Source organism: Malus sylvestris, chromosome 5 (assembly GCF_916048215.2).
Source record: "Malus sylvestris chromosome 5, drMalSylv7.2, whole genome shotgun sequence".
NCBI classification, from domain to species: Eukaryota; Viridiplantae; Streptophyta; class Magnoliopsida; order Rosales; family Rosaceae; genus Malus; species Malus sylvestris.
Window position 1 is genome coordinate 45,736,187 of NC_062264.1, and position 13,247 is coordinate 45,749,433.

At 33.4% G+C, this 13,247-nt stretch overlaps 1 protein-coding gene across 1 annotated transcript; it reads right to left on the reverse strand.

Moving 5' to 3' along the window:
- Positions 1-1,403: 1,403 nt before the first annotated feature.
- LOC126623881 (peroxidase 42-like) lies at positions 1,404-3,821 on the reverse strand. The gene is made up of 4 exons (XM_050292860.1): positions 3,532-3,821; positions 3,001-3,189; positions 2,559-2,724; positions 1,404-2,184 (listed from the first exon to the last, which is right to left on the reverse strand). Exons 1-4 carry the CDS (start codon positions 3,769-3,771, stop codon positions 1,772-1,774), a joined length of 1,008 nt encoding a protein of 335 aa, XP_050148817.1. The 5' UTR covers positions 3,772-3,821; the 3' UTR covers positions 1,404-1,771.
- Positions 3,822-13,247: the final 9,426 nt, after the last annotated feature.

A 13,247-nucleotide genomic window follows, 5' to 3' on the forward strand; every position in this document is an offset into this window, starting at 1 on the left:
AGTTTAAACCCTGAGTTTTCTAAATCCTTTGCCTTACTACCAACCCACTTAGTTTCTTGTAGACACATAATATTTATCCTTCTCCTCACCATAACTTCCACTACTTCCATAGATTTTCCCGTTAAGGTTCCTATATTCCACGTTCCTAAACGCATTTTGCTCTCTTGAACTCTACCCTTCTGTCCTAGCTTCTTCACCCTCCCCCGTCTAATAGGATCAAAGTACTTCTTTTGTGTGTCCCGGGTAAAGTTGATAGGAGCATATGCTCCCAAACAACTTTGAGTGGAGTCGTTCGAAAAGAAGTTTCTATGGCCCCCTTGCTCATTTAACACTGCATCCGGGTGCCAATGGAGATACAACGACCCTTGCTCACTTATCACTGTGCTCAGGCCACACAGCGCGCCACTTACGGGTGACGCCCTAGCTTTAGCGCGATTTTGTTCTGGATTCATTTTCATAAGGATTCGACGTGATCATGGAGTGCCGGCTGTCGACTACCTGACGCCCTCCCCCTCCTCCTTTATCCGGGCTTGGGACCGGCCATGTAAGACATAGGCGGAGTTTCCCCTGTTTATAGCCGTTGAATAAAATTTCAACGGTCTTATGGGCTTGGTCAGGAGGATTCTCACCCTTTGCTCAGGAGAGGATCATGATCCGTTATTATATAAGTGGTGAAAAGTTTTTTCTTTAGGTGTCACTTTACTTATATAATGACATATCACATATGTGTCTGTATTTCAAACATACTGAAAAATCTCTTTCTACTAATTATCAATGTGTAACAATCTGTCTCTAGGATTCACATCTAAAGACATTAGGATTAGATCCAATGCCATCTGTTGCCATTTGAGCTTTTCATATGCTTTCTTTCCTTTTATATCATTGCTTGTCTTGGCATTTTCTAATTATTTAAAATCAATAATGCTAAGCTTGTAGAACCATCCTCTAATTATTGATTCTGAAGTCCCTTTCTTTATACTACCGACCCACCAACCGAAATTTAATTAGTCCACTTATCGCTTATCTCCTTTATTTGAGATTCAGAATCTTATCAATAATTTAAATGATATTATTACACTAGGAGGAGAGAAAGTTTGGTTAAGTCATACAACGAGTAACTTAATTTGGTATCGAATTTTCCATTTACTAGATTCAAATCTAAGACCTCTCACTTATAAACGAAGAGAAATATCACCATACTGTAGTATGGAGTAACAACAATACTATTACTTTAAACAATATTAAAAAGAGAGGGTTTGAATATGATAAATAAAGAATTATATGTGATTTATACAATCCACCACGTCAAATTAGTCGAGCATAACCATAAACGAGGCCGCGGGATGGGTTTTGATTATATAATTAGTTTCACAACATCATCATGATGTGCGAACGATGCTTAATTTGCAAACATGAATCATCAATAATTATTGAAATTCATACATCATAATACATTTTAAAAGTTCAAACCATCCATAAATACATACACACATCCCGACATCCATCCACCATGTCCATCTCACCCCAAGAGAAGAAGCCAAAAGATACAACGAAACCCTGCATCACAAGCAGTGCATCACGAACAAGGGCAAACATGTACAACAAACCACATACCCTTTAACCCTAGCACTGACCAACTTCCATAAAAACAAAACATACATCTAGGTGAAAAAAATAAAGCATCTTATTATCCAGCAACTTGTCGCACACAATTTCTCCATTAGTTGCATAACTTAAGAAGATAAGTGCTTCTTGGAAAAGCTGCTTTTTTCTAGTCGCGGATCTTGTTGGCAACATTGCACTGCTGTCGGATCTCGCCCTTGTTTCCAGTGAGAGGGTTGTTCTCGGAGAGAATGGTGAAGGCTCTCGAAAACTCCTTGAAGAAGTAGTCTTGGCTCTTGGCCATTTTCTTGACGTAGGGTTTTGTCCTCTTGTCCGTGGCTAGCTGGTGGTCCACCATCATCAAACCCTTGTTGTCCAAGATGTTTCTGTAGTAGTTATTATCGAAGATCATGGGGGTACCACGGTCATTTCTCACGTACTGAACGGCTTTGGGGTCGGGGATAGCATCAGGGCACTTCTTGAGCATGTGAGGGACATGATCAGGGTTGAGCTGAGGGTCAACCTCTGGGTACAACCGGTGCACCAGCTTCACACAGTGTGTTCTTCCAACGCTGTGAGCTCCTGTAATTGGTTACAATAAATAAGACCATAATTTTCGTTTCTGATAATGTTTTATATAAAAAAATTACTAGAGAACGGTTACAATAAATAAGACCAAATTTTACGTTTCTGATAATGTTTTATATAAAAAAAATACTAGAGAACAAAAAACAACTATAAACTATGTTTCTCTAAAAAAATTCGTTTGCATCATAGAAGCACTTGTAGCACAAGCGTTTCTAAAGAAGCATCTCAAACGAGGCCTAAAAATGCTTTTGGGTTGAAACAACACTTAAAAGTGTTTCCTTAAGAACGATTTTTCTCAAAAAGCACTTAGATTTTTATTTTAACATTTGAAAGCGCTTCTAGTAAAAGCTTTTCTAGAGCATATATACCTAGAAGGGCGACCACACCGGGGGTGTCAATGCCCATGTCAGCAAACTTCTCAAGGACAACGGACATGCTCTCATTGTGGTCAGGAAGGTATTGCTCAAGGATCTCAGCTCTGCTTCTCCTTCCATCTCTTCTTCCAGTTTTAAGAGGAATGAATGGGCCTCCTAGCTGAGAACACAGTAAATAAGTCAAAAATATGGTTTAGTTAAATATTTACTTCAACAGTTTAGCAAAACGACATAAAAAAGTAAAGAAAATAAATAGATCTGAGTACTAATTCTTCGTGATTTTGACCTTTATATTAAAAAGGAAAATTACTAAATTAGATTTGAGAAAAAAAATTAACCAAATTCAGATCTCTGCTTTACAGAACATAGTTGTGAACCAAAAGTGGATAAAAGCAGAAAGTCAAGGGAAGATAAATTAGGTAAAGAGAAAATATACCCTAACAACACCCTCTCTTGCAGACAAGACAAGAATATCTGAGCAGGAAACAACACCAGGGCACTCCCTCTCCAAAGCTTCTTTAATCTCTTCAATGTACCTAAAGTTTCTCATACCGAAGCTCCTGTCCATCTCCTTCTCAGACAACGATCTCCTTGTTGAGTCCAGCAGCAGAGATGCATCACATGACTGCATAAAGATAACAGTTGGTTAATAATTTCACTAGTAGAAACACCTAGCAAATTACGGGAGTTATTGTGGCGGTATCTCAAGAAAGGGCTAAAAGTTCTTTCAAGTGCTTTTTCCAAGAAGTACTTGGATTTTCTGAGAAAAATTAGGACATGTTTACAATAAAAGCACTTCTAGCATAAGCACTTTTAATCTAAACATTGCCTACAAAAATAGTCTCAAACGAGTCTTAAAACACCTAACAGTGTGTTAGTGGCTTGACATACACGACAGAGTCGGTGTAGAAAAGTTTCTCCGGCAGATAATTACGAAAAAAAGTGACTCGTATGAATGAATATATACCTGGACAGCACAGTCATGAAAGATGTTTCTGAGCCAAGAGAAGGCGGTGTTCTTGTGGCGCTTGTAGAGAAGCTTGACTTGTTCTCTGATGACCTCTTCAGCCTGAGGACACGTGTCCCTGTAGAAGTCCGTGACAAGACCTGGATCCTGCTCATTGCTCTCAGCAAAGCAAGAAACTGCTGAGAGAGAAAGCAAAGCAAAGAAGAAGAAGAGAATTCTGGAAGAAGAAGAAGAAGCCATGGTTTTCTGCTTCTGCTTTTGTTGGTGGTGATATCAGTAAAGTTCACTGAGCTGAGAGGCTCTTTAAATAAAAGGAGGGGAGACTTTAGATGCGGTCCCTAGTTATGAATAATTTTTTACTGAAACTTTGTTGGTTTTCAATTTTTGATCCAAGTTCTTAAAATTAATTGATAATTTATTTCTATGTATGTTACTATATTTTTTAAATTAAAAATTAAAATTTATAGTTGTTTATAGTAATGAGATTTTAAATAAAAAACATAATTTTTGGGATTAAAAATATTAAAATATAAATATACTATTGTATGTGTGTGTAAACATGGGTACATTCATAAAAAATAACCAAAAAATTATTGTATCAAAATATGGGTACATTATTCAAAATGGGTACATTTAGCAAAAATAAAAATGGGTACAAATAAATAAAAAAATATGGGTACAATACACATAAAACTTTAAAAAATATGGGCACAAAAAGAAATTAATATATGGGTCCAAATTAAAATTGAAAGGAAAATTGGTACAAATTAAAAAAGGGTTGCAAATTAAAAATGGGTACAAACTAAAAATAAAAATATATGATAAAAAATTTAGCCATAAATATAAATATACTAATTGTAACATTTTTAATATTAAATGAATATATTTAGAAATAAAAAATATTTTATTATTGAAATAATTAATGATATTATTAATACAAATGACCTTGATTAAAAATTAAAAAGTAATAAGATTTTAATTAATAGAGTAGTAAAAATAAAGATGAAAACCTAATTACTCCTAAAAGGAGAGATGGACAAATGGTATTAAAATATGCGACACTTGTTGCTATTTTGGGCAATTTACATGTGATGCTTTTGACCACCTTCTGCCATGTATTCACCGCTCTAATTAACTACCAGACTCGAACTTTAATGCTCTCATTTTGTGCTCAAATTTGTCACTTTGTAATCAGAAATTTTACGATGCACCGACTGAACTGGATGCAATATTTTAGTGCTTTTTTAACAAACAATAGTGTTTAAACTAAAAGAGTGGGGAGTAAGCAAGTTTCATAATATGTTTGCTATAATAATGTGATTCATCTTCGTTTTTTGTACGAGAATCGAATCTAATATCTCTCATTTACAAGTGAAGAAAAATATCACTAAATCGTATAATTAAGTGACCTTAGAGAGGTTTTTCAAGTTATGGATAATGTTTGTGGTCCTCCTGAAGGGAACTTACTTGTTCTCTCATTTATAATTAATGCATTTTTGTTGAACATCATCATCAAACCTGTTTTTATCTTTATTATAATTTAAAAATCATATCGCAAAAGCTATCATTCTACATACTATAACGTAACGACATAGCTATTAATTATAAAACTAAAGGTTGGTTGAAAAAAAAGAGAAATTATAAAATTATGATCACCTTACTTGTAAAAAAAAATTTCATTCTAATCCTTTCTAAAAAAAAGTAAAATTAGAAGGGATCATTCATCGCGAATCCTCATCTGATCTCCTTCAAATAAACAACCATTCACTTTTCTTCATTTTAATCCAATCATGTGTTCTAAACGATGCATATTGCATAATCTACAGTTTAATGTAGCTCTAACAAACATAAAAATTAAAATTGCCGTAATATAAAATTATTCAGAATAATGCGTTCCTCGGTGCCAATGAAGCCAAATGTAATGCGGAAAAGCAATGGCAAAAACTATGATGATTGGATGCCGGCTCATAGGACTAAACCTATTGATGGTCGGGGTGAAATTTCATCTTCTGAATCTCGATTTGAGTCTCCTGCTCCTAGTATTATTTCGAGACGTTCCGTATACGAGCCTCTTCAAACAGGACTTATTGCTATTGATTCAATGATTCCTATAGGGCGTGGTTAGCGAGAATTAATTATTGGGGACAGACAGACCGGTAAAACAACAGTAGCCACAAATACTATTCTCAATCAACAAGGGCAAAAAGCATCTTATGTAGCTCAGGTGGTGACTGCTTTACAGGAAAGGGGAGCAATGGAATACACTATTGTGGTAGTGAAGAAAAGAAAAGGAAAATAAAATAGTATAGCATTATCTTTTGGAAAAAGAAAAAGCCCTTTCAAATCAAATTATTCATTGCCAAATTCATAATGCAACTTAGTTTTGGAATGATTTGAGATTATAGAATGATAATGTAATCCTTGGAATTAAAACTTGTACAAGAAGTGACCTTCCAATTTCACCACAATCCAAACGAAAGAGAAAAATTGATTAGAAGAAACGAAAATTTGGTCTAGCATTATCAAACTCGTTATTTTTTTGGTGAGTTGAACATGAAAAGACCCACTAGAATGTACATTAATGATAAACGTAAGGTTCTAAAAAGCATTAGTCAGTAAGTAGGTGCATAGAGCCTAGGCGTCTAAGCATGGGCTAGGCGTTTTTTAAAAATTTAATTAAATTTAATATATAACATAAATATTGTCCACTTATACTTAAAAAATATATAATTGTATTGGGATACTTAAATGGTAAAATAAAATGAGTAATCATCTAAATATTTAACAAGTCTGATAGTTTATTAAAAAAAATAAAATACAAAATAAAATTTCTCTATTTATATCTAAATGGACCCCTTTTCTTAATTTTTTAAAACATAAAAGTTAATCAAAACGAGTCTAGAGGAGAATTTTTAAAGCAATCATAACACAGTTAATAATATAAAAATTGCGTGACGCCTAACTCAAGCAAAGCTAATATGGTCCCTAACAGTGACAAGGCTAGACCTGGCATTCGTGTCGTGTTTCCCGTGTTCGTGTCGTTTTCGTGTCATACCCGATATCTTAACAGGTCGTGTCGTGTAACACCCGTTAAAATAAACGGGTAAAATGACCCGACCCGAAATCGACCCGATAATATTAACGGGTAATATGACCCGACCCGTTACCCGTTAAGGAAAATATATTTTAAACCAATAAATAATTAAATAAAAAACTTAAAACTTTTTTTGAGTGAAAACACATTTTTCTTTTAAGTATTGTCACATCCAAAACATACAAACACATTTTTCTTTTAAGTGTATATTTACATATCCAAAATAAGAGCATAATAGAAAAACATTAGAACATTACAAAATATCAAATGTTCAAAAGATTTGCAAAATTAAGGACATTGGAACATTAGAACATCTTGCACATTTTCTTCCAATCAAACCCTTCAATTTTCCTTAATCATCATTGGAAAAAGTATTGGAACTTTGGCCTGATATATTATCTTCAAGAGTTATATTGATGATGTTTTCATTGAGGCTTTCCACATTAGCACTCTCTTCCGCATAATCTAAACATAGAAAAATCAAACATTGTAATTTGTAAGTAAACCATTCAAATTATGGGTACTAAAAATAATTATGAAAAGAAGTAAAAAATAGCTCTATATTATATAACGATATACTACCTCCTTTTCCAAAAAGCCAATCTCGTGTACACAGCAAAGCTTGAACCGTGTCTGGCAACAATGAAGTACGATATTGATCTAGCACTTTACCCCCAATACTAAAAGCAGATTCTGACGCAACAGTTGAAATAGGAATTGTTAGCATATCTCGTGCTAACTGAGAAAGTATTGGATAATGAAAACACTCTATTTGCCACCAAGAAAGAACATCTATATCTTGTCTTCTATCTAGTCTTTTATCATCCAAATACTTTTGTAATTCACCTTTTTCAACTGAGTTTGGACCATTGTAATTATTATCAAAATCCTACATCATAAAAATAAAAAAATAAAAAACATCATAAAAATTATGCACAACCCAATTTCAAACATAATATTAATAGTTTTAAACTTTTAAAGTACTATGTATAAAAAGGAAAATACAAACTTTATGTTACCTCAAAGATAGCATCTTCTCCACCTACTGTTTGATGATTAGGTGTCGAGTTCATTGGAATATTTGAATAATTAAGATGAGCAGATATTTCCGAGTACACACTAAAGAGAGAAGTCAATGTGGCATAAACATTTTTATATTCCATAGAATTCACGCCATGAAGCTTTGTGTAAGCCCAATCCACAAAATGTAGCTTATAACGAGGATCCAAGATGATTGCAATTGACATAATCAAACTGTAATCTGACCAATACTTCTGAAACTTCTTGTGCATATGATCTCCCATCTTATTCATGAAACTATCACAATCATCAATGGCTGCCTTAATTTGAAGCTGAATTACGAACACTTTAGGGAAGAATAAATTTGATGTGGGGTACTTTGTCCCAGAGAATAAGCATGTAACATCATAAAAGTATCCCAAAAACTTCGAAATCTTCACCACTTTATCCCACTCTTCAGAAGAAGGACAACTTTCAAAATTTGAATCACTCAACCCTAAATTAATAAAAGCATATCGATAGAAAATGGCACTATCTAGCATAAGATAGGTTGAGTTCCATCTAGTAGGGACATCTTGTCTCAAACCTCTTTTACTATCCAATATCCCTACTTGCTTAACACATTCTTGAAACTTTAGTTTCCTAGCCTCAGAACCCTTTACATACTTGATGCATTCACGAATTTTTACCACCGAAGAATCAATTTCTTTAAGTCCATCTTGGACTATCAAATTCAAAATATGAGCACAACAACGCACATGAAAGAAGTCACCATTCATCAAGAGAAGACCTCTAATATTTAATTGATTCCTCAAAATGTTAACAAAACAAATATTTGAAGAAGCATTATCCAAAGTAATAGAAAATAACTTCTTCTCAATCCCCCACTCAGTTACCAACGCACTTATTTTCTCACATAATGCAACACCAGTATGCGGAGGAGGCATGTGACAAAAACTTATAATTCTTTTATTCAATTTCCAATCCTTGTCAACAAAGTGAGCAGTAAGTGCAAGATACCCATCAGTGCACTGAGATGACCATAAGTCTGATGTCAAACAAATTCTACCTTCAACCGAGCCTAACAAATTATGCAATGCTTGTTTTTCAGTTTTGAACATCCTCAACACACAAGCTTTGATAGTATTTCGACATGGTAGCTTAATATCAGGAGATACATATGCAAACAAAGCCTTAATTCCCTCATGTTCAACAAAAGTAAAAGGAAGATTATGCTTGATGATTGCCTCTACTAATAAGCCACGGAATATCAGAGGATCAAACTTTTGGGAACACAATTCAGATGCCGACATAAACAATTCAACATTATTCTTTGCAGGGCATGTATTCAAATGTCTTTTCATATTTCCTGTCCCATGAAGACTATCATCTATCATTACCTTCTTACAATCTTTGCATTGAGCACGACTTTTACCATCTTCAAAAACAGTATCCAATTTAGTGAAAGTGTTCCAAACAGGAGATCGAAGTTTTCGCTTACCTAAATTGATTGCTCTAGCCTTTTTCTTTGCAGAACTAGAATTTGTATTGTCTATACTTTCGCTTCCAAGATCTCGTTCTGTTCCCATTATAATCTCCACGGACTCCTCATCGTTTACTGAATCTGAATCTCTAGCATCCATTGCTTCTGCATCAAAATGGGCATAAATGAATCAAAATGACCACAGAACCACAGCAGGTTAATCTATAAATTTGCAACTTAACAATATACATACGGGAACAGGTTCCTTCACAAGGGTATTATTCAACTAAAAAAGGATGTGGTTGTGTCTATCAGATTCATATGGACCAATCCACTATTGGCAGGATGTTATATCCTTCAGATACATACCATCAGTTCAAACAGATCCAATTATTTACCTCAAGAGTTTCTTTTGGTTCCTTGGTCTTTGCATCAATTAGGTCAATGGTGACTGGCTTCCCATCCTTGGCTGGTGTGATCTATCAGAGACAAAAGAAGGTGAAAAACTGAAACAGAAATCCTGAAAAAACTGAAACAGAAATCCTGAAAACACTTAATAGAGAAGTCAATCATCAGCTTACCTTGGATGCGAATACCCCAGTTTGATAATCAATCTTCCGTGGATTAATTAGAACCCTCTGGGCTAACTTTCCAATCTCAGGATCAAAACCAGGCATAAGCTGATCTAAAGCTTCAATGAAAGTAACCTACAAAATACTTGGCATTAATCTACAAAGCCTTGTGAGATAAGAACTCCTAGATAGTAAAAAAAAAGAGGCTTGAAAAATTAAAATGAATAAAACGTGGGTTTTGAGCTGGTAGACACAAGGAAAGTTACTGATTGACCCATATAAAATTAGCAAATTTCACATAGAATTATTGTAAAAATCAGAAGATAAATGAAAATAGAAAGAAAAGAAACTACCTCACTCCCAAGAGCTGTATATACATCACTGAACTCAAGACCTATGTAACCACTTCCAACAATAGCTTCCAAGACCTATGTGAGAAAATTTGTTTATATGTGTTTCTTTGCTTCTCAGACCCTTGGTTTTGTACTACTGGGTGGCGTGCAAGTACATGTTTTGAATGTAACTGGACTAGTTATCAACACAGCTGGCGGAGTTTGGTATTCATTTGCCAAATATTAACAAGGAAGAGCAAGCCAGTAATGCGGATTGCAGATGTGGAGGCTTATCGTAAATAAAGTTGATACCAAAAGATTGCATATGGTTACTAACAGCTCATTTCTGTTTTTACTTTTTGCTTCTATCTCCACCAAAACACGGCAATTAGTTCTTTGAATGAAAATGATGCACTGTATAAATGTTTAAACATGTTCTGTTCACAGCATATCTGAATTCATTACTGTACTCACATGGTAGAGATGTTCTTGATAAAACAATTCATCATCCGTCGGTTTACATAAGCAAGAGTGAAGAGAGAGAAAGGTTGAAGAGGGAGAAATACTTACATAGGAAGATGTCGTACGAATGGAAGACGAGAAGATCGTGGCTGTCGGAAGAGAGCCGAGAGGGGCTAGGAAGAACAGACGGCGCCGCGGGCGGGTTGGGAGTGGGGAGACTAGACAGAAAGAATTTAGGGCTAGGCAGTCCGCAGCATTGGGGTTTTTTTTGTTTTGATCAAATCAGTCGGGACTCAAATGGAAACAATGGAAAATATGAGAGGTTTTTTGTCCAAAAAAAATGTAATAATATAATTGAAATAGAATCCAACGGTAGAGATTTAATTTCATTTATCTAACGGCTATTATTTAAGTAAATTCTTTAATAGTTTTTTAATTAATTTAGAAGTATAAAAAATATAGAAAAAATATCGAAACGCTCGTAATAACAAGCTTTACAACTTTCGTGAAGAACTTAACTTCGAAATTCGCCACTATAATCATATAAATCATAGATCAAAATTGAACCGTTGATTATTGTTTACATTTACGCTTTATTTTTCTCATCAGATTTTGTTTTTTCAGATTTTCTTTTTTGAAAACATGATCTATTAGAGGATGCAAGAAGATGAACGGTTTGGATCGTTGATATTATGTTCAGAGTTTTACGATTAGTGAAAATATTGCTTGATGTTTATAAAGTTTCTACAAACTATATGACATCGACTCATATTTCAATTAACCGTAAATATCAAAACGTGATATCAAAGATCTGAACCGTTCATCTTCTTACATCCACCAGATGATCATGTTTTCAAAAAAGAAAATTCAAAAAATGAAATTCAGTAACAAGAATAAAGCGTAAATGACAATCGACGGTTAAATATAAATGGTAGGTTTATGGATTATAGTGTTGGATTTCGAAGCTGACCCCTTCATGAAAGTTGTAAAGCTTGTCATTATGAGTGATTGGATATTTTTGTTACATTTTTTACACTTCTACAATAATTATTATTAATTTTATTAATTTTTCCCTCAAATAAAAAACATTATTCATGAGGGTTTGGGAGGATTTTAAAAATCTAAACGATAAAGTGTAACCATTATCTACTCGTAGAGGAATAAATAATGATGAATCGCAAGTGTTTATATATTCTTTCACATTTTTCGTACTTGTATTGTATGAATGTCTTCTTAGTTCTTGCCTATACAAATATTATACTAGTTTATTTTAATTTTGGACAAGAACATGTTAACTGTTAAGTAAAATTTATTATCCTAGTAAATTAGTAATGATAATAAAGAAGTCTCATAATAAAAATAAGGGGAAACTTGATCTAAGTCCAATTTTTTTTAGCCAATAGTAGGAATGGTCCAATTTATTAAAATAAGTCCAATTCTTTAAATTTAATTATTTAATTATCAATAATTATCTATTCAATAATAAGATTTATTATAAAAATCAAATTTCTTCCTAATTATCTCTTTGATTATTATTATTATTATTTTGTTATTTCTTGTTCTTCCTCCCTCTTTAAACCTCATTAGATTTTATTTTTAATTTTTATAATCAACCTATATCACAGGTTAATTATTTTTTTGTATCTATATGACAGATTCTTCTTTATAATTAACGTGTTACAGATTAATGTGTCTTGCTTCGCTTGTAGGTATATTATGTTTTCCCTACTTTTTAGTTAGGTTTCATATCTTGCTTATAGGTACAATATATATTCATATATTTGTTACTTAAGTTAAGGTAGAATGTTTTGTAGATAATTTATGTTAGTATATTAGTTTTTTCTGTTATAAGATATTAATTAGATTTTTTGGAGTTGAAAAATGCTTCATATTAGAAGATTTTAATTGATTTTTAATATTTTTAAAAATTATAAAATGAGTATAAAAGAAATAAAAACATGTAATTATATAACTTGACTCACACCTAAAAATCATCTATATTTTTGGACATGGATCTAAAAGCCCCTAAAAATAAATAATGACTAAAACTTTTTTTTATAACTTATATAGAATAATAATACAAAACTATATATTTAATATAGAATATATTGTATATATTAATATGGCTATTGTATTTTATAATAAATCTTTTAGTAATTAAACTTTAAAATTATCAAATTAATTTTTTTTCTTAACGGGTCGAAACGGGTCACCCACGTGTTACCCACGTGTATACCCGTTAAGAACCCGTTATTAACAGGTTCTTAACGGGTCACCCGATAATGACCCGATAAGTTATCGTGTTGACCCGAAACCCGTTATTTTCGTGTCGTTTTCGTGTCGTGTCATCGTGTCGTGTCAGAAACTGCCGGGTCTAAGGCTACCGACACTCTCACCTGCAATGAACAGCACTCCTGTATACGTGCCCTAAAGATGGGTCGGTGGAGCCCCAAGAGTAATGACACTGACACTGACAGTGTCTCACAGATTAATTATCTTCTTAAACTAATTAAGTATGGATCTCGAGCTGTTAAAGATGATTAAAGAGAATTAATCACATGTTTATTAATTAATAAGATAAAGAATCCTAATTCCATGACTTTATGACCAATATCTCGAGATCTACACGGAGCAATTGATTATCAGATTCCCCCGCAGACAAGAAAAATATTATCCACCACCAACATGTGCATATTTTATAGAAAAATATTAAGAAAACTCTTTAAAAATAGAATTCTCGGATTCATCATTTT